The sequence below is a fragment of the Silurus aristotelis genome (genome assembly GCF_946808225.1).
Source record: "Silurus aristotelis genome assembly, chromosome: 17".
Classification (NCBI taxonomy): Eukaryota; Metazoa; Chordata; class Actinopteri; order Siluriformes; family Siluridae; genus Silurus; species Silurus aristotelis.
Window position 1 is genome coordinate 10,193,425 of NC_139590.1, and position 24,046 is coordinate 10,217,470.

At 36.7% G+C, this 24,046-nt stretch overlaps 2 protein-coding genes across 4 annotated transcripts; one reads left to right on the plus strand and one right to left on the minus strand.

Moving 5' to 3' along the window:
* Window positions 1–6,789: 6,789 nt before the first annotated feature.
* Window positions 6,790–13,132, plus strand: LOC310740178 (uncharacterized protein). 3 transcript variants are annotated; one of them, XM_083566689.1, is made up of 10 exons: window positions 6,790–6,861; window positions 7,460–7,556; window positions 7,810–7,933; window positions 8,663–8,820; window positions 8,958–9,014; window positions 9,941–10,083; window positions 10,656–10,821; window positions 10,967–11,106; window positions 11,419–11,581; window positions 12,797–13,132. In XM_083566689.1, the coding sequence occupies exons 2-10, from the start codon at window positions 7,539–7,541 to the stop codon at window positions 12,860–12,862; spliced, it is 1,035 nt and encodes a 344-aa protein (XP_083422815.1). In that variant the 5' UTR covers window positions 6,790–6,861; window positions 7,460–7,538; the 3' UTR covers window positions 12,863–13,132. The 3 variants fall into 3 exon arrangements, with proteins under 3 accessions (XP_083422815.1, XP_083422813.1, XP_083422814.1); XM_083566687.1 differs by lacking the exon at window positions 6,790–6,861 and adding an exon at window positions 6,866–6,902; XM_083566688.1 differs by lacking the exon at window positions 6,790–6,861 and adding an exon at window positions 6,928–6,990.
* Window positions 13,133–15,979: 2,847 nt separating this feature from the next.
* Window positions 15,980–23,112, minus strand: nr1d1 (nuclear receptor subfamily 1, group d, member 1). The gene is made up of 8 exons (XM_083566653.1): window positions 22,634–23,112; window positions 20,241–20,546; window positions 20,065–20,153; window positions 19,827–19,971; window positions 19,038–19,735; window positions 18,685–18,870; window positions 17,297–17,507; window positions 15,980–17,137 (listed from the first exon to the last, which is right to left on the minus strand). Exons 1-8 carry the CDS (start codon window positions 22,665–22,667, stop codon window positions 16,941–16,943), a joined length of 1,866 nt encoding a protein of 621 aa, XP_083422779.1. The 5' UTR covers window positions 22,668–23,112; the 3' UTR covers window positions 15,980–16,940.
* Window positions 23,113–24,046: the final 934 nt, after the last annotated feature.

Genomic DNA, 24,046 nt, shown 5'->3' on the forward strand with positions numbered 1-24,046 from the left:
TAGATACTGCCAGAATCCTTTTTTGTCGAGTACACATTCCACCTGCGCATGGCTAAATGGCGCCTATTTTGTGCTCATTTTCACACACGGGTTGAAATCGTTGCTATTTTTAAAGAAAAACAAAACAAAAACGCTTCCCTTTTTCTCAGTAGAAAGCAGTGTTCAGGGTTGCATTGATTTTCTCCTCCTCAGGTGGGAAGGAAGTCTGTCTCTCTCTCTAGCCTGTAGATTTCTGTCAGACCATAAGACACACACACACCACTTTAGATTTGTTCAGACTGCAGCCTTTTGTTTAACAGCAAGCTTTATTTGGACATGACATCTGGTTGTGTACTGTTTCATCAGTTTTAGACAAAACAAAAAAAAAAAAAAAGAAAAATTTCTAGATTCTTTGAAAACTGGGGAAATATGGAGTCAAGCTATTCTATTGTTCAATTGGAATATAAGGTGTAAAAGAATTGAGAGGAAGATGGGCCAAATTTTTTTTTGTCTTTATTTTCTTCTTTTTTCTTTTTTTTTCTTTCTTTCTTTTTGTTTTGGAAAAGGTAGACATTTATTAAAGCTAAATTAAACAGAGTTTAGGCTTTATGTTCTCACGGATTTGCTGGATATTAATTCTAGGTCAATAAAATGAGTAGTCGTGCAGTGCTGCCGAACATATGATGATGATCACACTTGTCTCCCTCCTCTCCTTTTCACTTGCTTTGTCCTCCATCTATTTCTCCTTTCATCCCTGTACACAACTCGCAATTTTTTTTTTTTTACTTAGATTATTTGCTACATATGATTTTTTTTTTGTTTCTTTGGGTTTGGTATGGACCTTCACCCTCTCTCACGCTGGCCTTGTTTGTGTCCATTTTCTCGGTTTTGTTCGGTCGTTTTGAGCCGTGTATTTCAGTTTTAAATTTTTAACCCCCCTGAAAAATTTTGTATAATTGGATCAGTTATTTTCTATCTTTCTCTCCACCTCTCTCTCTCTCTCGCTCTCGCTCTCTCTTTTTCTCTCTCTCGATCAGGTTTCTTTAGAAAAGCACAGATCTCTTTTACTGCTATTAGATCATTTAAAATACTAACTAGTTGTTTGCATTGCAGTTAAAGCCTGTGCCAAACAGATTTTCCGATTTACTCTGTTAAGATTCGATCTAGATTGTTCACGCTGTTTTAGGTGTAGTGTGAAGACTAATAAAAACTTCCACTTCAGCACTCGCTCTGTTTAAGAAAGGAAAGAAAAACATATACAAAATGCCACCCAAACCTGTATACGACAAGTTTCAGGAACACAACTGCATGTTTTTTGTGATTCTTATGCAATTCCTTCACAAGGACTGTTAATACTCTGGAAATCATAGAATTATTAAAGGATTTAACAAAGTCTATCCATTTCAGTGCACAGATTTACACATAGGCAACAGATCTAACCTCATACTAGTCAGGTGTAGCAGACAGACAAATGCACACCACAGGAAATTCATCCTGCTAGTTTCTGGCCTTCGCTCAAAGAAACCATTTGGGTGCTAATGACGATTTAAACCTCACATAACTAGGAAACGCTACCTCAAGACTTAGCCATAAGATTGTTTTATCAACCTGACAAGAGCGAAAGTGCATGTTACTTTTTCACTTTAATTTTTCTTTAATTTATTATTTTTTTTCCTTTTTTGCTTCTCTTTTTTTTTCTTTTTTTTTCTTTTTTTTTTTCTTTTTCCAGTCATTCTTTATTTTAGAGTTGAGGCCGTGATAGAGGGAAGGGAGGTGATGATTTGGTAAGCGGAGATGATCTGGTTGTTTGGTGTTGGGAGGACTTGGTTTGTAGGTGATTTGTAAACAGTGAAGGATCAAGAACATGAAGAGCCCTCTAGTTTAGACTACATATAATGTCACTACTCAAGTCATTTTCTTTTTTAGAGCACGAACAAGTGTGAAGCGTTGCCTTCACTCGTGATATGTAAATACCCACTAAATGAGAAGTGCTCAATAACCCTCAAACACATTACTCTACCTCCAGATTCTGCGTAATTTTGACCTCCCGTTAAACCAGAGCTCCGTACAAACAGTCACACAGTTCACTTGTGTTGTTAAAGTTATCCAGCCGCCTATACTGGTGTTTCTTTTTCGTAGCGACTGACATTGGATGTGACCGAGTCCCAGATCAGCATCAAGGTATACTGTAGTCCCTCTCATCCTCAGCTTTCCACCCCACAGTCCTTCCTTATCATTTTTTATCTTCTTCAATCAAGAAGCTCAATATCTATATTCAAGTAACTTTTTTTGTTGATCTACCTCTTAGAGAACAAATGAATAAATAGACAAATGTAAAATGGGGGAAAAAGGACAAAAAGTAAAAAAAAAAAATACAAAATTAAAAAAAAAAAGTTTAGAAAAATTCTCGAATGAAAAAGAAGTAATAAAATAATTAATGATGTAAACAACTGGGTAGAAGCATCTCCATATACTGTAGTGGTTAGTGTATTAAAAAAAGAATACTTTTTCTTCCAAAGATGATTTTTGTTTTGTTTTGTTTTCGCCATTGTTTAGACCATTATTCAAGATTAATTGTTAAATAAAGAATAAACAGATGGGGTGGGAAAGTTAAAAGAAAAATATCGATTTCATTATTCAATTTTTTTTTTTTTTTTCCATTCCTCGTTAGATTGACTTAAGTTCTTAAGTTTGCAATTCTTCATCCTTTATTTGATTCATTTTTTTCTGATTGCTTTTTTGGAATGACATAGGATTGTATCTCGTTTTGGATGCATTAGAATTCTCTCTCTCTCGCTCTCTCTGTAAACTGCAACATAGTTCTCATTGAGACATTGCAGAGCAGCATGATACTGAATTCATTTCTTTCTTTTTCTTTTTTTTTTTTTTATCTTTATTGATGCAACAGGCAAGTAAAGGGCCTATTTAGCTGACTAGGGCACAGTTTAGGAGGAGGAGGAGGAGAGGAAGAAGAGTGATTTTATCACGTCAAGTCCCATCCCATAAGCCCCCTCTTATCGCAGGTGCCATGGACACTATCTGGACTTTCACCTTTCTGCCTGCCAATTTTTCTTTCATTTCTCATCCACATTTGTTCTGAAATTCTTGTAAACAATACAGAGCATAGATATGAATGTGTTATTAAAAGATGAGAAAACCGGAAAATGTGTCCCAGCTGTATTTGTTTGTGTGTGTGTGAGATTAAATACTTATATTTAGAATTAGAAGTATTTAAAATAGAAATATTTAGAATTAAAGTACCTAAAGGTCCTCCTGCTCCACAAGTCCAGTATTTTTTCTTATATTACGAGCTGAAATAAACACTAGATTTATTAACATATTTTAAGTTATTTATTTTAACAGTTTATATAAAATGTAAATTGTATAAACTGCAGGGACAGTGGACCTGGACAGTCATATATTGTTAAACTATAAGTCATTGTTGGAACAACCTGTTTGGATTGTTTCTCTATAGTTAACATTACACATGTTGCATATATTTAGAACTAATTAGTACACTAGATTATATAATATAAAAGTAAAGATTATATTATAGTTTCTGTATTGTAATAGGGAATAAATACTTCCAAAAAGTGACACTAATTATGAGAGCTGTGACACTTTTAATTTGATATGCAGATTTGGCCATTTTTATTGATTGTAATCACCCAAATGTATATTTTGAAAACCTGTTTTTGCTCTGTTTTTTATTTTATTTCTTTTAAACATGCTTTGTTTTTCAAATGTATAATTTTGTTTTGTTTCAGATAATAAAACAGAAGATATGGGAAGATTCAAGTAATATAGGAGGAAGGAAAGCATAACTTTTGCATCAGCTGGGTTGTAAAGTCAAAGTTAGTCTGCAAAGTAACAGTGTTTTAGTCCATCATTTCATACAATCCAAGCACCAGGATGCCAGTTGGTTCTTTCTTCTTTGTCACAAACAACTAACCCATTGTTGGTTGCCCCACCTTTATGTCATGGACAATCCTTTTGGTTATATTCTCAACATGAGTTTAAGTAAATGAATCGAAAAAATTACTAAAAATAATCATAACTGCAGTAGTTCTGGGTTTTAACTAACATCCTTGCTTTGGCATCAAAATTATACCAGGAAAATCTCAATTTTCCAGAGAGAATAAAGATCCTACATATAGAGATTTTTTTTTTACTTCTTTACTGTATTCAAATAACATTGTCAAATAGCTGTAATATTTACATTTTTGCGACAAAGTGATGTATTAAATGCATGTCTTTACTTCACTATATTTACATTCAAGGGAATCCATAAATTGCGTTAAATGAGCTCCTATCGCGAGAACACAAGCCTAAACCCACGTTCCCGCGAGAGTTTGCCTGAAGCAGGTCACATTGTGTCTCTCTAACAGTATAAAACACTCCCCTTAAAAAAGCTGTACAGGATAATGAGACATTCAATTGCATCTCCTTTCGGCTTCTCCCATTAGGGGTCGCCACAGCGGATCATTTGTCTCCATACCCCCCTGTCCTCTACATCTGCCTCTTTAAACCCAACTACCTGCATCTCCTCCCTCCCCACATCCATAAACCTCCTCCTTGGTCTTCCTTTTTTCCTCCTTCCTAGTGGCTCCATCCTCAGCATTCTCCTACTGATATACCCCATGTTCCTCCTCTGCACATGTCCAAACCATCTCAATCTCAGCTCCCTCACCTTGTCTCCAAAACGACCATCATGTGCTGTCTCTCTAATAAACTTATTTCTAATCCTGTCCCTCCTCGTCACTCCAATGAAAACCTCAAGATTTTTAACGCCTTCAACTCCAGCTCTACCTCCTGTCTTTTAGGAGACATTGAATTGTCAAATGATGAAATATCTCATGTTCGGTCTTTTAAATGGTATACCCAATTACAGTAAAAAAGAAATAAAATAAAAAAAATACTTTTGTACATGTATTTAAGTATAAATGTAAATGGAGCACATTTACTGGAGTCTGTTATTTGTACTTTTACTCTGCAGGTTGTTGTGATCAATGTCAACTACACAGTTAATAATCGCCTGAACTGAGAAAACAGTTGAATTATTTATTATTTATAAATTGATTTGGGTTTAATGGTTGTTTTGTTTATTTAATATTAATGGGAAATCTTAGTCTTATCTCTCATTTTGAAGCATTTATCTCGGTACATTTATTTGTCAGTTTTCTTTGTAAAAAATAACATTTAGCCACGAACCCTTATTTTAAGCTCAGCAGCTTAATGCTGTTCGATATTCAATAATTTACTTTTACCAATAAATGTCCACTTTTTCATGCACAAACTTAATTAAAAAACTTTACATGCAGATTCTCTACGTTTTTAATGAACTGCCAGTGTTCGCTTACAAATTAATAATGATGCCTGAACCTATTTTTAATTTCGTTTAAAATCATTTTGTGTAAAAAAAAATTTGGATAGGGAAAATAATCCGAGATAGTTTAGTAATCGTTTAAAGTTATAAAGAAGTGGTGCATCGTATATTTTCCCACAAAACATTGCGTGAAATTGTTAACGATCAAACTGATGGATGGCGACACAAACTTTCCTCGACACAAACCTATTCAAAAGATCGTTATGGCAAACTTACATTTTTACTATTACAGTAATCACTAAAGCTGAAGAAAATAAAAGTTGGTCTCAATGAAATTATACTAACAGATGAGCAGCTGCAACCCATAGCACAATAGTAAAACTGCTAAAAAAAAATTTTTTATATGAGCAAAACAAATCCTCAGTAAAAATTGTGTGCCTTTTAAACAGTGTTTTTCATTGACAGATCTGCTGCAATATACAGTATTTTATAAAACTATATCAAATACGATAACCATAAACATTGTAGCTATATAAGTCGGGGTTTATTGGTGGGAGTGATTTCTGCTTTCAGATGGAAGTTGCAAAGCTTTTGCCTGATAGATTTTATACATTGATTCAGTTCAACAGGAATGAATAAACTTATGAGAAAATAAGCTATTTCTATAGAATGGATGTATAGATTATAGATCTGTAATAAGCAGTAATGCCAAAGGTGTGTTGCTGATATATTTACAAAACAGGTTCATAGAAATAATAATCTAAATAATGTAAATATTTCTGCATGCAAACCAGATCGGGTTAAAACAGTGAAGACTTACAATTTCCAGCATATGGGTGAGAATTACATTTGTTATAAAAGTCTCGGGGATTGAGGACTTTCCAGTGCAAACCTAAAGTCCTGCAGAATTTGTTTAGAGGAACAAGATGTGCTGATGTCTTAGTATCCCAGAAGATCCGCATTTATTTATACTTTTGTTCAATACCATGGGGGATATAAAGTGCAGCTGGATACTAACATACAACTGTCCAAAAAATGTTAGTCATATATTGTAGTTGGAAGAAGAAGAAGAAGAAGAAGAAGAAGAAGATATATTGTAGCTGTACATTGAATTGGCTGATTATTTGTTTTCGATGGATACAAAATCGTTTTTTATCTATCTATCTATCTATCTATCTATCTATCTATCTATCTATCTATCTATCTATCTATCTATCTATCTATCTATCTATCTATCTATCTATTCTGTAGAAAGAAATGATTTAAAACGTCTATGAACCTCTGTTTTAGAGTAAGGCTCTTTACTACAGTGAAAGCAGAAATACATTTTGTTTAAATAAATGTGACCATTTTGTTTTATTTCATTTTATTTTTATTTCAGTGTCTAATAGTTTGAAAACCTTAAAAACCGCATCGCGATGTGCCACGCGCCAGTCCACATGGGGGCGATAATAAACCAAGAAGCTTTTTTTTTTGCGTCTTCTTCTTCTTCTTCTTCTTAAAAAGGAAACAAAACGAAGAGGCGGGGCTAATTCTGACCAATGAAATTCGCGCGGGTAAGTTTCAAAACAAAAATGGCGACAGAAAGAGCGACTGAGTACGTAAGATTTGGGAATGCGCTTATAAAATAGAAAATGACTTTACGGTGTACGGACATAAATATAAATACAGTTATAAGTATATATGTAAATATGTTTGATTTGATCATTAATGTCAACAAAATTATTATTGTGTTTAATACGCTCGGTGTGGGAGTAACGTTCTGCTGTAGTCAGAGCTCGCTGGTGTTCTGTTACACAGATTTGGGAAGTCTGTTTCATCGGGGCTTTTATTGTTTTTTTTTATTGTACTTTTAATTATTTTTTTTTTACGTGTCACATGTATATTACAGTAAAATTATTTCTTCGCATATCCTAGCGATGTTAGGAAGCAGAGCGCAGGTCAGCCATGATAAAGCGTCAAGGGCCTTCCTCAAGGGCCCAACAATTGCAGCTTAGTACTGTTGGGGCTTGAACTCTCGACCTTCCGAGCAGTAACCCAGAGCTTAACCACTGACCTACCACTTGTACACCGTGTAGGACTGGTGTTAGATGGAGAAATGATACGAATGAAAGAAATCTTTTTCAATTTGTTAACCCTCACGTCTGAATGTAGGATACTAGAAAGGTCTGATCCTTCTCTTTTGAAGCCATGCGACTCCACCGAGGCTCAGGATGCCGGAGAGGGAAAAGTTATGACCGCGTATTTAATGGTAAGTTGTGTTCAGTGTTTTCCCTGCTCCAGACACACCTGGATGGCTGCTAAGTGTAACTCGTTAGTTGAAAAGTGTGGACTGTGGGTAGTCCAGGACCAGATTTGGGAACCTGTGGTGTAGGTGAATACAAGTATACAAAAAAACACTGCATGCATGTGATTTTAATATGGAAATGAAATACTCTAATTATTATCATTATTTTTTTTTTTAATGAATAGTGTACTATGTGTACATGTTTTCTTTTAAATAGGACTGCAGACGGAAACAGAAGATCATGTGCCAGCAGTATGGTGTGATGGACGATATGTTAAAGCTTCTTGCAGGTCTGGAGTCAGCAGAGCAGTTCCTGAATGAACCATGTCCACCTAAACCAGGTGAGCGGCGAGTCGGGGGTTCTGGTAGGTGCTTGCTTTTTCATGTTGTAGCTAATTATCACAAAAAAGTAACAAAGAAGTCAAAATGCCAAGAGCAGGACTAAGTTTCGAATCTTGGCATGTGATGCCAAAATAAAACAATATACAGCAAATAAAGCCAGGTTGTTTCATGCACTCAAAAACACATTATATAACCTTCTTCAGCAAACTGTGTAACACCCACTTTTTTAATTTAACACCTTTTCCTTCCACCATCATTATGTCTAAAAGTCTGGTGCTTTTCAATTTCATGAAATAACAGTGGTCAGAATTCATCCAGACTTTTTTTTTTTTAAGCATATGACCAACATTCTTCTTATGAACCGTCCAACACACCAGTTATCTTCCCGTGGACCACAGCCATGGCCTTTCTTACTTCTTTATAGTATTAAAGGAAACATCAAACTCTCTCACACTTTCACTTGGCAGTTCGCTCTGTATGTGGTGTGTAGTGTGTGCATTTCAGTCAAATAAATGTTGTACATTATCATTTGTTTCTTGTATATACTGATCCTAATTGTTACACATATGTTGTTGAACACTAAGTATACACAATACAAAAAAAAAAAAAATATATAGAGCATTTCCACAGAATGGAACACTGCATTTTGTAGTTTTATATTCGTAGCTAAATAAAAATATGTGCACTAGGTGGACACTGATAAACTACCATTGTACTTATGTACATAGACACTGAGGCCAGCACTCCTTGGAAGGCTTTAAAGGCAGAGTATCTTGAGCAGGTCCAAGAAATTGAAGGGCTGATATGCACACTAGTGGAGCACATGGACGAGCTGCTCAAAAAACGTCAAAAGCTGGAGGCTCTGCTGGTAACCCTGGAAAAAAAAGTACTTTTTTTAGTAGATTTTTTCCAACCAATACTTTTTATGTTTTTGTTTCTGCTTTATTTACAGAGTCTTTCACTGAAGTCAATCATTATGCTTTTGAAAAATCATCTAGAATTATCAAGTATGATTTCTTTCAGAAAGAGGAGTGCAAGAAACAGGAGAGAGCTGCACTACAGTCAAAGCAGAGAGCTGAGGTGAGCTATTTAGTAGGTTACTCTTGATTTATCACACAGTTCCAAAAGGACATGGTGACTGGTTTTAAATTTAGTAAAGGAGGACACCCGTGATTACTGAGTCAAGAAATCAAAAAATGCACAATACTTTAAATTTACAACCAGTGCTGTGTCAGGGTTTGTCTAGTTGGAACCAAATCGCATCCCAGTGAATGAAGTGAGAGACGTAGCAGCAATTAAAAAAATGAGAGGGACAGATCTATCTGTAGACTTAAGCCTCACAAGCCAGATAAACATAGTAGATAAATTCATACAGTAAAGCAAACCAAAAAAAACAAAAACATAAAGTTTTCCTCAATGTCATGTTCTTCCAAACACATATGACTGACTTTGTTCTGTAGAACACTGTTTTCTATCAAAATATAATGTTTAAGAAATTGTGTCCATGTAATGACAGTGGTGACTAAAAACATGCCCAGTTTTAGTATAAAAAATCGTCTCAATTTGTGTGTCTTTCAAGGAAGAAAAAAAAATATCAGAGATTTATGAGAAAGTATAAGTGCAGCCCTCTCCCAGCTATGCCCATGTTTGGAGTCAAAACTGGAAATTAGAAAGTAAAAACATGACAGTGTAAATGCAATTCTTAATAATATATTAAATCTGAAAGCTTCTGAATGATTCCAATATTGGAAATCATCTGATATATTGCTTGTTATCCTGTCATGTAGTAGTACTGTCATGGATATTAACTAGTAATTCAAAGTTTTTCTGTGCTTTGTAATGACAAAGGTTTCTTGTTCAAGTAGCAGTTTTTAAATCGTTGTAACATTTCAAATCGTCCATTCAGTAGTTTTACGATTATTTCCTTTTTAAAGCAAAAAATATTTGCCAATTTTTATTAATGAACTTATGCTTCATAATCACCCTTCTTGTTTTCTGGCCTACAGAAACAGCTGAGTCTGCGAATAGATGTGTCCCTGCAGACAGCCCAGGATGCCTTGCGTGCATGTGACAAACGGCTTTTGGAAATTAAAACTCAAGTGGATAAACTGTTAGCCCAGGTGTCTAATTGGACAGCTTTTAGAGAAAGGTGAGCAGCAACTTTGATGTTTGTCTGTGAGAAAGATGAAAATACAGGTTTTTTTTGTTTGTTTGGGTTTTTTTTTTTTTTAATCAATTGCCATTTTTAGAGCAGCAAATTCAAATGGTAAATTGAGACATGGCTTGGTTAATCTGTCTTGGACAGATTGTTTCCTCTGATGCTACTTCAAGCATGCGAAAGGTTTTTGTTTAACAAATTTGGCAATTAATGCACTTGATTCTGTGGATAGGCACGTGTAATTGGAGAAAAAGAATAACTACTTCAAGAATACATTAAATCTATTAAAGCTCCATAACAATTTTTCAATTATTTTTATCTGGTCCAATGATTATTACCTCATCTGAGTAAGAATGTCAGCACCCCAGATAGCAAAATACAATGCACAAAATGATGACACCATATTTAGAATGAAATTAAACAAGTGCTTATCAGCAACAGAGATACAATAGAGAGATACAGCCGAAGTCCTGGCTCAATATTTGTAACCTGCAGACTTTCTCAGTGCATAACCTGGTTTTGGAAGCCCACATCAACTTAGCTGTAAATGTAACCTGTTTCAGGTTGCAGGATACCCTGGAAGTTACTCGGGCTAATATGCAGTACAGGCTGTTGTCTGTGAGCCCATCTGAGCTGCAATTAGAGATTCTGCCCCGCTCCACTCAGCAGTCCCTGCAACCGCTTCATCTGTCCGTCACCATGACAACAGAAGACCACTTCCGCCTGAAGGTGAGTGTTTATATATATATACATATATATATATGTGTGTGTGTGTGTCTGTGTCTGTGTGTCTGTGTCAGAGTTATTTTTGTGACCCTTAGAACGAGAGTCAAGGTGTTACTTGTGTTTTAAGGTGTGTGTATATCTGACTTAGGTTTTCCAGGGCACTGCAGGCCTCTTGGAGGAGTCCGTGGAAGGCCATGTAAGAGAGCTAAGTGCTGCCCTGTTGGAAGTGATGGAGTGCTACGTTAGTCAAGGGAAGATGCTTGCTGAAATCCAGGCACTTCATTCCAGGTACAAAGACCACAGTAACACAGACCTGAAATGTTTACAAGGATAGCACATAAGGACCACTGTCAATATTTTTGTAATTATAAAAGATAAAAAAAAATCTAATCTTGCATAAACTACACAAAAATATTACATATATTCTGCATATGTTATTGTTAAAATACTCATGTTAAGCCTCTATCACAGCTCATCACTTACTTTTGTTTCTGTTTAAGTGCATGAACCAGCACTTCTCATGAACTGAATGTATAATTTCAGTAAAATGTATCTGTCACATTCAGGCAAGTTGTTCAGCACACAAAAAATGTGTCTCAGGTTTGCAATCGACTGGTTTCCAGCAAAGCGCCTGCTGATCTTTCTTAAGTCCGCCTCCACAGTGTGCCACCTGGAGCTGGATGAGGGTTACCCATCAAGTGGGCGTGCCAAACTGCTTGCTGTGCGCAAAGATGGCAACCTTCTCAATCTTTCTGTCCTGCAGGTAAAAATGTCAAGAAAAATCTGCCATAATCATGACAGTATTGTAATAGTACACAATGCATCATGTCTCCTGTGCATTAAAGTCTTATATTGTTTGAAATTACAGTTTGCAAAATTTATATAAAAAAAAAAAAAAAGTTATATTTTTCTAAAATATACACTCTGGTATGTAAATATTTGGACATTAGGAAAGATATTGTTTAGTTATTTCATTTCATTTATAACATGGTTACTGGTGGATGCACCAGAAATGTTGGTGTTTACGAGGAGTAAAGCCAGAATTGCGAGAGGAAAAAAGTCGGAATTGCAAGAAATAAAGTGGGAATTATGCAAACGTTTTTTTTTTTTTTTTTTTTTATGTGGCTGAAACGGGCTTCAATAGAATCAGACCAAAGAAAACGACAGTTTTCCCAAACGAAGTTTGGGATCATTTCAAACTAAAACATAAAAAAAACTAGTTTTTCTTTACCTTTTTCTAAAAAGGAAACAAATTACTTCTTCATTGTAGAGACCCGTCTTATTTTCTCTTGTATATTTAGTATTGCTTTTTAATAATTTCAGCATTAAGATTAAAATCGGGTGAGTGGTGTAAGAAATACAGGGAGAATTACAGTAATTAGAAAACCAGCTGTTCAGCTATTATATGGCCAGGTTTGTTAATTCCCCTATTCATCATTCAATATTTCCCCGTCATAAAAACAGGTAAAAGGTCTAAAGTTGATATGGAACGTGATTCTGTTACATAACTGTCAATATAGAGTCCAAAGAGCTGTGACTACCAGTTAGGCAGGCCATCATTTGCCTGGAAGATCAAAACAAATCAAGCAGGCAGAATGCATTAGAACAGTATATGTGGCTAAATCACTGATTGAATACCTAAAAAGTATTATGTTTAACCTGGCCATATGTACAGACAACCTTTAAATATTGTTTTTTTTTGGGGGGGTTGGTTTTTCATGCATTCCGTTTTTATTTGTATCTCTAATGTTAATATTGGCCTGAATCACAGACCACTGAAATAGTACATCACTTGGGAAATGTTTTACTTAATTTATTTCTACATACATCAAGGATAGCTTGTTCAGAAAAATAATGCCTGCTTTCATTGAGTTGCTAAAATAAATCTAAAGAGATATACAAATTGTACAGAATTAAATATTGTTGATATGTAAATGTATGTTGTTATACTCACTGATTTTATTGCTCTGCCTTTCAGCCCCCTGTGATGAATCCTACTCTGACAGATTGGCTTGAGTTTCTCTCGTCCTATCCAGATTTCTGAACACTGCCTGCAGCATCATGCTAGTCGGGTGGTGTAGGGTCCCAAAATATGGCTGCATCTCTCTACTGTATGTGCATGCTAAAATAGTCTTATGTTTCACCTGGTAATGTATTTAAACTGAAATGACTCTCAAATGCTGTTAGTAACTGTCTACACTTATTTACACTTGATTTTGTCAACCTGGACATCAAGTATGGTCTTTTCTGTGTTTTGTTCTGTGTATTCTATCTTACTTTCATTCTAAAGGAATCTCCTGTTGGTTCTACTAAATCAGTGTGTATGTTGTTCTGTATTAAATTTTATAATAGAAATAAGAAAAGCCCACAGTTTTCTCATAGTAAGAATATCATTATATAGACCACTTAAGCACGAGCACCTATACCTCTGTTTACTCATGCAATTATTCAATCTGCCAATCATGTGGTAGCATTAAACTATATCTAATTCTGTGCATATATCCATACAGATACAGGACAAGAGCTTTAAGTAAAGCTGACATCAAGAGTAACATGAGCTTTACACACAACAGTCTCCTGGGTTTACACAGGCTGGTGTGAAACAGGAACTGCTTTGTTGATATGAGAGGTCAGAGGAAAATGGTCAGACTAGTTTTAGATGGTGGAAAAGTGATGCCAACTCAAATATTGACTTATTACAAATGGCGAGCAGATCAGTAAATAAGCGTAAACAAATCTTGATCCAGAGACTTTAGCAAGTTCCTTTTCTGCCATCTAAGAACAGAAATCTGAGGCATCATTTGAAACTGGACAACTGGAAAAAGACAAAGTTAAATTTGGTGGCCTTTATAGACTAAAATTATACACATAAGTAGATATTAATTGTGGCTAATTGTCAATTTATAAGTGAAGCTAACTGATAAAAGTAGTTAATGCAGATTAAATTATTTCATATCAAACATTGGTTTAACTACCTTTTCATTTAGCTTATTTTTAAATTTAATAATTAGCAACGATTATAGTTTAGTGTACTTTAATGTGAAAGAATACAACATTATAATGTTGTGTATATATAATATTTCATTCTGTATTTAAATAGACCACCACTAGGAGGCAGCACACATCAGTTTATATTTGTATTTACCCATTCTTAGGGTTTATAAAGGATTCATGAGGGGTTATTTGGATGTTTGTTGGTTCCTTTTGAACTTTTAAATGTATCTAAACGTAAACGTTGTAAAATTTGTTATAAAGGATACCAACAAGAGACAAACTAAATACTATTACTTAGAAAGGTGTTTCCTCTTTCGTTCATTCATATATGTTCCTCAGCTAATGAGCAACTCTGTTTGCTCACACGGACCTAGGTCTTCAGTTATTGGCTATTAGAGATGTGAAGCCCACTGTGGCACTGACCAATAGGAAGAGGCTGTAAAAAGTTGGTTATGAGGGCAGACTGACCCAATTCTGTATTCCACGTGTGAGATGGGAGGAAAGCCTTTTCTTCACCGTTCAGCATAAGGACTAATGGGCCACCCTTTCAGGGACTGGTCTCAGAAATACTGTTTGACTGAAATAGAATGACTATTTTTTATAGTCTGAATATAAGCTGTGATTGTTTATTCCAGAGGGGGAAAAAAACAGTAAGCTAGACTTATTTCAATAATATTTCCTTAAACCTTTCTCAGTTATTATAACAACATATGCTTTTGTCAGGGTCAATAGTGAAGCTCAGCTTCCCTTGATATACTGCAGTGGACAGGTCAAATGGGTAAATCATCCCCTTTATAAGGAATACTTGTTCAATTACTGCAAACCTAGTACCTTATAGCCCACATATTATAGGCTTATACATTTGCTTTTTATACTTTGACATGGATAAGAGCCACTATACCAGAAATATAATAGCATACAATCACTTTTAAGGTTGCAGGGAATTCTGAAGCCTGTCCTGAGACTACTCAACAATATTCAATAATATGCCCCATATTGCATAAAGAGGTAACCAAAATGTACTCCACAGTATTCAATATTTGGCTACGATTTTATTGAGCACACCAGCTAAAAACCTCAATTTTAATACAGCATTTTCTTTGGAAATCATATGTGAATGATAGACATTCTGAAATTACTGGAATCCTACACTGGCATGTCCCAAAATCACCACATCGCTTGGCATTTTTTTCCCCTCTAATAACATTCCAGCTCTAAACTATGTGCCTGGAGTACATGGTGCAGTAGTGTTGATGAGAGTAAATTTATTATATGAAAGTAGGAATCTATCCAGCCTAAAGTTTTATTAATATATTTGTTCCTAGTCATCCACCCTTATTTCTCTGTACCTTTGCTGTACATAAACATTCAATAATTATTTTACCACTTGGAGATAAACAAGAAATAAACTGTTTAATGTTGTGTAATGTCCATGAAACCAGTTAGTAAGACAAAAAAAAAAAAAATCATATCTTTTCATGTTACCAAGGAACCAGAAAGTCTTTTAGGTTGGAAAACACTTTACCTCTGACAGTGACACTGTAAACTCGCCAAAATAAAACAGCTGAAGATAGATCTCGCGAAAATCTGTTTAGTGATTTTTTTATTTTATTATTATTATTTTTTTTTTTAAATCTATAAAGATGTATTATCCACCATACAGGCCTTGTTTAAGCTACTACAAAATAATAACACATTACAGCCTTTCCTGGGTATTAACAAAATAAAATATAAAACAAAATAGTGGGCTAAAGGATGTTTCTTAAGCATCAGATCCATTTTTTTTATTGATTGTCATCATTCATGTTTGAATTTGAGGAGATTAACCTCTAGTTTCAATAGGTTTTGAGGCATGAACAATTATAAATTGCTCCGTACTACCCAGGGACAAAAATGTGTTACACAATGTAATCAAGAAAGACCAAACATAAGCAACATGTAAGTCTTTATGCTTTAAATGAGATATGACTACACTTGACATCTTATACATTTGTCATATATAACTTTGTATTAAGGAATTACACTTTACAAAAAAATATATTTATATATATATATAGAATATATACATTTTGAAACAATTCAAGTTAGTATATTTATTATATTTATACATTTTTACACAGTTGCAAAGAAGAAAGCACTCACAGTTTTCCTTTGCATTATTCATCTGTTTCTTTTTTTAATGTGTGATGTGATGTGTATTATATCAGGAACCCAATTCAAACTTCTCTGGACTAGACTCCAGCAACATGGAGGTCCAAGATAGTCTGGAGAAATCGCTCCATTTATCCCCTGCATTAACATGTGGATGAGTCATGCAACCACCAGAGATCCAAAGACTGGCTTTCACTGTAATCAAATATCAGGTATGTGGAAACACAGTCTATACAGTGTGCTTGCATTAGGATGGTATTAGGAAGAAATGCATTAGGGATAAATGCAAGAGTGAAATCAAATATAGTTTGTAGGTTAAAATGTTCATCTTCAGCAACTGCTTTATCCTGGTCATAGTTGCAGTGGATCTGGAGCCCATACTGGGAATGGTTGCCATGAGGTGGGAATGTACCCTGAAATTCACACCTGTCCTTGATAGGGCACAGTTTACACACATATTCTGCCTAGGAGACATTTAGAAATTTCCCTTGTCCTACAAGCATGTTTTTGGTAGGTTAATGGAAACTAAAGAACCCAGAGGAAAATCCATATGGATATTGGAAGAACATGCAAAACACAGACAGTAGCTCAGGATGGACCCAGGGACAATGGAGCTTTGATGTTGATTTGCTACAGCTGATTTCAAGTTAATGCAAGGTGTAGTTTAAGGTTTTGGGTCCATTCCATATTATGTCCTACAATTTAAGAATATGTAGCAACAAGGTCATTGGTCACCGTACCTGATTTTTGTTTGCTGTGATGCAGAAAAACGTCTAAAAATAATGTCTTTGTTCTGATGCACTTCAGCTTGTGTCCTTTCAACCCTGTAGTCATTGTTCAAGTCTTTGAGCACCATCAGACCCAAGCATATGCTGGTGTAGCAGTGATGGGAAATTTGTATTTGCCTTCACTCAAACCCTCTAGTACCCACTCCCATAGACTCAGCTGGCTTGTAGTAACAGCAGCCAAAACGCTTCTCATGCATCAATGCGGAAGGAGAGAAGCTTCTCAGAGTGCATGTTGTTAAGGGTGCGCAGATCTGGCAGTTTGAGCAGCAGTTTGGTGAAACGAGAGACATCACCAGGGGCACTCTTGCTCACCAGTGTACGAAGTGCTTTAATCAGGCTGTCCTGGAGCATCTCCACCGACTTAACATTTTCGATACCAGAGCGATCTAAACAACGAGAAAGATTTAATTATTTGAATTTGGCACCGCAACTTTCACATTTACACTACTAATCTATGAAATGACTGCTATAAAAAAACACTATATTCTATCTTGATTTTTCATTCACAAAAAGGTGGCATACACACACACCACAAAAATGCTAACCTGTAGAGACCAGCACCACAGCAGTGAAAAGACCCAGCTCCTCTGCAGACAGCTCGAGTGCACTGAGTTTCTCGCTGAAGTCAAACATGGTTCCCAAAAGGGCTCCCATTCCCATGCTCTTCAAAGCTTCTAGGCTGTAGGTCGTGCCAGAAATAAACGTGACAGTCTTCTCCTTGACATTAAACAAGGATGCAAATCGTACCATCAGCACCTATAAAAATAACCAGAGGAGAAAAAGGTTTGTCAATGCTAAGAGTGAAGTTGTGTTTAAACACCAGCATTGTTGCATAGTCTAGAAATTCATCGTCACCTCACAACACACTGCCAAGAAAGTAAGTAATGTTTTTGTAATGCTTTTAATGACACCCATGATAACTAATATTGATATCTTTATGTCAAACAGGGCCAGACGTAAACAAGAACGGCAAGATTCACTTTATTGAATTAACAAAAACTGTGATTCAAACCTTGTAAATGTCAAGGCTATTGCTAAACAGCCTCTGCTAGATCAAAGTGCAGATCTGGGCTTCACAGCATAGACCTTATATAATCATGTATACAGTATGTAGTGTATGGTTCATGGACATTGAGCTATATAAACTACTGGTCTGAATCTCTCATGCGATCAAGGTTTTTCAACAGTAAAATGGAGGAATGAGTGTTTCAATGTACCTATAAATGAATTATAAACAAAACTTAAATGTGTGTTTAGTTCCCCAACACTGAGACGGCTTTCATACTACTCTTCCATGAGTGTAATGGGATCACGTTGTAAGTTTAAAGGTGACAGCAAAACTAACCCAACACAGGGATCCACAAGGGTGTGAATTCTTACTCAATAAAACTAGATTGTGTAGCGTTTAAACACAATACAAAAGAGGCTTGGAAAATAGCTGCACCAGAGGCATCACATTTTGCTGTTGAAAAAGTGTGCATTTCCAATCCTGTATGACAATGCAACAAAATTCACAGAGGGAATTGGAGGTGGGTGGAATGTTTTCCTAAGACACAATAAAATGATAGAACTAGACACAATGACATGTTCAAGCTAGATATATACACTGGTGTCAATAAAGTTCACAGGACCTTTCAGAAACACAAAAATAAAACTGAGTATGTAAGATAAGATTGTGTGTATACTGACAAGCTATTAGAAAATTACTGTGATTAGTCATCTGGCATGTCGGTCAAATGGCAACATTTTGGAGGCAGTCCATTTATTGATGAAACTCAAGCTAAACAATCTGGCTTGCAACACTAGAAAAAACCTGACAAATTGCATACCTTGTTTGACCCTCCGCCAAACACAATCAATTTTAAACCCGTGGATTTTTTACAGAAAATATTGTTGTTTAAATATTTAAATCAACAGATGGTCAAGAGCCTACCTCAAAGGTGCCTGCTTTCAGCAAGGTGATCTGATCGTTTTGAGACAGAGAGCTGAAACCTGGGATATGCTTGGCAAACTCTACCACCTCACGTACAGCTGGTGTGAAGCTCAGAGAAAAATCTTCCCAAATCTCCTGGGGTGTCTTGTTAGGATCTGCCTGAGGATGCATGTTCATTGGACAAGCCTGGAAATGGTAAATATGTTTTAGTTTATTGTGGACTAGTTAAAAAGCTTTGCCTGTTTACAGTTAGGATAATTAAACAGGTTGATAATTAGCGCTGGTAAAGTCTACTATATAGAAAGTGTCTCATAAGTCTGATTTCTAATGATCCCAGAAAACTGCAAACTCACCAGCAGAATATCTTTTCGGTTCTTCCATGGGCAGTTTTGCGCTGGGATGTTGTTGCTGTTCTCTTTTCCTTGCTGAGCCCCGTGCCAGCTGCTGTTGGGAATGTGATGCGCATTGTTTTGGTATGGCAGGCTCTGATGCTGCTGGTTGGAGACTGGTGAGTATTGGAGGTGTTGTCTGTTATCAGGTTCAAAGCCATTGCACTGTAGAGCTGAATTAGGCTGATATATTGTATTGTGACTATTTATATTGAAGCCAGAAGTAAAGCAATTACTGTTGTCGCCACCCAGATCAAACTGATTTACTGACTGTAGTGATAGCTTATCATGAGCATAGACAAAGGTTTCACGATGAGCTTTGGTAATGGCGGTTATGGTGCTGTCCATACCAGGACTAGGGCATAGTGGGGGAGAGGTGGTAATCCGAGGAGGGCTCTGAGCAGTTTGAGAAGAAGGCAATGTTGGAGCTGGTGGAGAGGGAGAAGGAGCCACAGGCACAGAAGGCTGTGGCTGAGAGACCATTGTCAAACCTGGGCACGGGGAAGAGGAAGATGAGGATGGGGAGTATGAGGTGCTTGTTTTAAGAGTAGCCATTTGGAATTCATTCTGCAGCTGGTTGTTCACCATGTTATTCATGGCACTCTGCATCTCAGCTAGCATGCGCTGTTTTTCACGCTTTGGGATGCGACCGAAACGGACAGCTGTAATTGTAAGAAAATAGAAAGATTATATTTTTGGGTTTGTGTTACTCTTAATTTTAGCAGAAGAAAATATATTGTCAATCTAACTCACCATCACGAGACATTCCAACAGATAAACACTTCTTGAAACGGCACTGCTGACACCGATTGCGGTTAATTCTCATAATAGTGCAGGTTTCATTTTTCAGGCACTTTTTGTATTGGATGTTCTGCTGAATGCTTCGACGGAAAAAACCCTGCCAAAGGTGAAAAGAAAAATGTTTTTGAAATTTAAAGATGAATGTAGTCTTCTAACTGAAATGTCGCGATAGTGAAAATAGCACTCTTACCTTGCAGCCTTCACAGGCATGGACACCATAATGAAAGCCTGATGCCACATCTCCACAGACTTTGCAGAGTAACACCATTCCATTGAACTCTAATATATACAAAAAAATAATAATATCAATCTCAAAGATGAAGGTGTCATTAAAGCTGGTGTTAAACTAGAAACTGTTTTGCTCACTTGTAAGAGTAGCAACTGATTTGTTTGGTGAATTGTACGGGATGTTGCTTTCATCCCGCCCCCTTGGGGATCCTCCAGAGCTTGATGAGCTCCCGTCTTCACCACATGCTGAACTGCTGGAGCTACTGCTGCTGGTGTACATACGTGAAGAATCTTGGGAACCATTAGGTGAAGGCGGGAAAGATGACCCAAAGCAGGGTTGTGTCAGTGACTGCAGACTGCTGTTGGAATTCTCGCTGTACATAAATACCGGGCTGGTGCGATTAGGAGACCCTCCACATGATCCAATGTAAGAGATGACTCCTCCTAGTGAATGGAAGAAGGGAATTACATTTCAGAACGATGGTAACATTTGACAATGTTTTTCATGCCTTCAAAAAAAGTGGAAAGATTTGAGGACTAATGTAATATGATGTACAAGAATGATGTCTGTGATTACAGCTGGGATGGTGTCCAGACACGTGATACAATTTGCATATCTCACTGCTGACTCATTCTAAGTCGTGAATCAGATGCATATCTTTGTCTATTATAATACCGTGTATGCGATAGATAGAAAATTTACAATAATATCAACAGAAGTCAGATTAAAGATTATAGAGGTCAGGTATATCCCACTGAAAATCTTTACAAATGAAGATCCACTTTTGTCCATCATATGAACTTGTGTTGAATAGGTTGTTCTCCTTCCACTTCTCCACTCACATTTATTGTCTGTCTTGAATACTTATTCAATTTAGCCTTGAATTATATATTGCTTTAAACTAATTGGGTGCTTTTGACATTTCAAAGCCATTAAAACCCATGAAAAATGTTGAGCCATAGACATAACAGGGATACAGTACTCTTTCTATTCAGTATTGGTCCTGAAAAAAACATTGCAAAGGCCAAAATATCTTCAGAGATTATACAACCATTGTGCACCAGAACAAAAAGTCAAAGGGTTACTGTGTCAGGTGGAACACAACAGCAACACGTGCAATCACATGTGCCAGGACAAATCCAGCCCTCTGACTTATCTATTAACTTTTACAGCATATTTATTAACGGGGACGAACACGATAAATATCAAAATATAGAAACATTGTTAAATAGCGAAACCTTGATGGAGCGATACTTTAGGGAGGGGGAAAAAAAAAAAAACCAATGCGCATGCGTGTAATGTGCTTGGAGCATCATCCGAGCACACCGCCGCGCCACGTGCGCTTCTCAGACACACGGCTGTACAACGTTTTTATGGATCCGCCTTCCTAATGAGTACCATCATTATTCAATTCCTTTGAAATAAAGCTTGTCTTGTTTCTTAAGTACATATTCTCACCTTTACCTCCTAATCTCATATATATGTAATATAATATATAATGTATATGTTTCATTTGATTAGAACTTGGGTGCGTTGTGAAAATCGCTATAAAATGTTATAAAATACTTTTAAACTGACAGAAATCTCTTTTTTATATGTAATACATTTTTTTTGCATTTTGACAAAAAATGATCTTGACAGCGGTTAATGTGAATAGTTGCTATTTTTAACATCTAAAATAGAAACATCTTGTACTGTTTGTCATCTATGTATCCATGTCAACAGGAGATGGAGGGGTGAAGGAGGGGGGGGCTGTTACGTTCTCTTGAATCGCTCCCATGTCCTACTTTTACAATTAAACGTGGTTTAGGAGGCGCAACACGCGTCCCAGCGTCTCAGCCTGGAACTGTCCAATCAGAGCGCGCGCACGGCTCACGTGGCTGCTTCACAGTAGGCCTGGCTCAGCGCGGAGATTATGTAATGAGCCCCGGCGCGCCAATGGTCGAGGGAGGAGAACCGGAGTAAAAACAAAGCGCACATGGCGGTCCACGTGAACGCGCGTGGCCACGAGACGCCGCGTGCGCCTCCAGGAGGGCTGTACACCTGACTTTCCGGTTTTGACGTAGTTCCTCCAACACAACACGAACGCCGGCTGACCACGTGACACCCCTGTATTTGAGTGATATTTAAACCTCGTCTGGACTCACGTTTTTTTTTCATGCAATAATGACACAAAATAATCAGTGTGCTATTCCACTACTTTTTTATTCAATAATAATATTAGTATAGTGCAGTATAGTATAGTATAAAATAGTATAGTATTTAAAAAAAGTAGTGGAATAGCACACTGTACACTGTACAATATTATATAATAATAATAATAATAATAATAATAATCGGTGTACACAAAACATCGCAGTACGCTCAAGCGCATGCAACTGTCTATAGTGCATGGTGTATATGTATGATGATCACAAATAATCAACACCGAGCATAATTTTCATTTTGATGTCTGGAAAACACGAACAGCTTCCAAAACAGCATCCAGAAACATTGATAAATAGAAAAACTTAATATGCTTTAAGCTTACCGGTATTGTTGTTCGTGTCCATTGTCGTGGTCATCCTGTACTCCAGTCATACAGGTGTGCAATGAATAAAAATGAAAACTCAAATTTAGATTAATTGTATTATTTGCACGATTTAGACGCAGTGCATACGCGCGTGCACTCCTGAGAACACACCGAAAGATGCGCTGGGCTGCTCGTCTCAGCCGACAAAATGTTTCATTCAAATACTGGTCGAGAAGCTGCTGAAACGCAACGATGGGTTAGATTGTTTGAGCGCAAAAGGAAGCAAGTGAGACTCCAGTGCGCTTGTGCTGTCACTCTATCGCGGTGTGTCGCTGTGAAGCGCTTTGTCAGGACGCGTGTGTTTTCTTGCTGAGCCTGACGCAGTACACGGCGCAGGTGGGGCGCTTCTCCAAAAACTTGCACGAGGCGCGAAATGTGTCCATGTGACGTGCTGAAGAGCCTCGTGGCCCAGTGACACACTTTTCACAGCACTTTACAAAAGTCCTTGGGTCTTCACATGAGGGATTTCTACTTCTTGGATACATTGAGGCTGTATGACTCACTGACCATTTAATTAATCATATGCGTGATTATGCATCAGTTTTTTATATACACTTTAGCATCTACCACCACCTGTGTTATATGCATCAATGGAAAGTAAACAATGGGATCAGTCTGAAGAGGTGATCCATCACGTATTCAGGTGATGGATCAGTCTTACCTTACCATAGCAGTGACAGTGAGTGTGGGACTGAAAACATTAAAATGCCATATAAATAGAATATACAGTACCAGTCAAAGTTTGGTCACACCTTCTCCTTCAGTCTTTTCTCTTATTTTTCTTATTTTCAACATTGTACATTAATACTGAAGAAATCCCAACTATGAAAGAACATATACGGAATGGTGTTGTTAACAAAAATATGTTAGATAGCTTTAATAGCTTTGGCACACATTAATGGCATTCTCTCATCAGATTAATGATGATGTCATCTGGAATGATTTTTCAACAATCTTGAAAAAGATCCCAGAGGTGTTGAGTATTTGGTGGCTGCTTTTCCGTAACTCTCAAACCATCTCATTTAGCTTTAGATCGGGTGATTGTGGAGGTCAGGTCATCTGATGTAGAACTCTATCACTTTTCTTTGTCAAATTGCTCTTCCATATCCTAAAGGTGTTTGGGGTTATTGTCCATTTGGAAACAAATTGTGCAAACTAAATGGGATGGCATGTCACTGCAAAATGCTGTGGTAGCCATGCTGGTTAAGTGTGCCTTCAACTTTGACTAACCACCAACAAACTCCCACCTCATCACACCTCCTCCTTCAGTTTTCATTCTCTATGTCTACCAGAGAATCTAAAATCTTAAATTTGGTTTTATCAAACCAAATATTTTTTTTTTTTTTACTGATTTTATTAACTTATCCTCTG

Bases quoted from the DNA above. Each gene is read 5' to 3' on its own strand.
- LOC310740178 (XM_083566687.1), top strand. From the start codon at position 6,880: ATGGCGACAGAAAGAGCGACTGA. The intron at 6,903-7,459 runs GTACGTAAGATT...GTCTGAATGTAG, and splicing joins GCGACAGAAAGAGCGACTGA to GATACTAGAAAGGTCTGATC. The intron at 8,821-8,957 runs GTACTTTTTTTA...GATTTCTTTCAG, and splicing joins TGGTAACCCTGGAAAAAAAA to AAAGAGGAGTGCAAGAAACA.
- nr1d1 (XM_083566653.1), bottom strand. From the start codon at position 22,667: ATGACCACGACAATGGACACGAACAACAATACCG. The intron at 20,547-22,633 runs GTAAGCTTAAAG...TCCATTCACTAG, and splicing joins GGACACGAACAACAATACCG to GAGGAGTCATCTCTTACATT. The intron at 17,138-17,296 runs GTTAGCATTTTT...CTCGTTGTTTAG, and splicing joins TGTGGTGCTGGTCTCTACAG to ATCGCTCTGGTATCGAAAAT.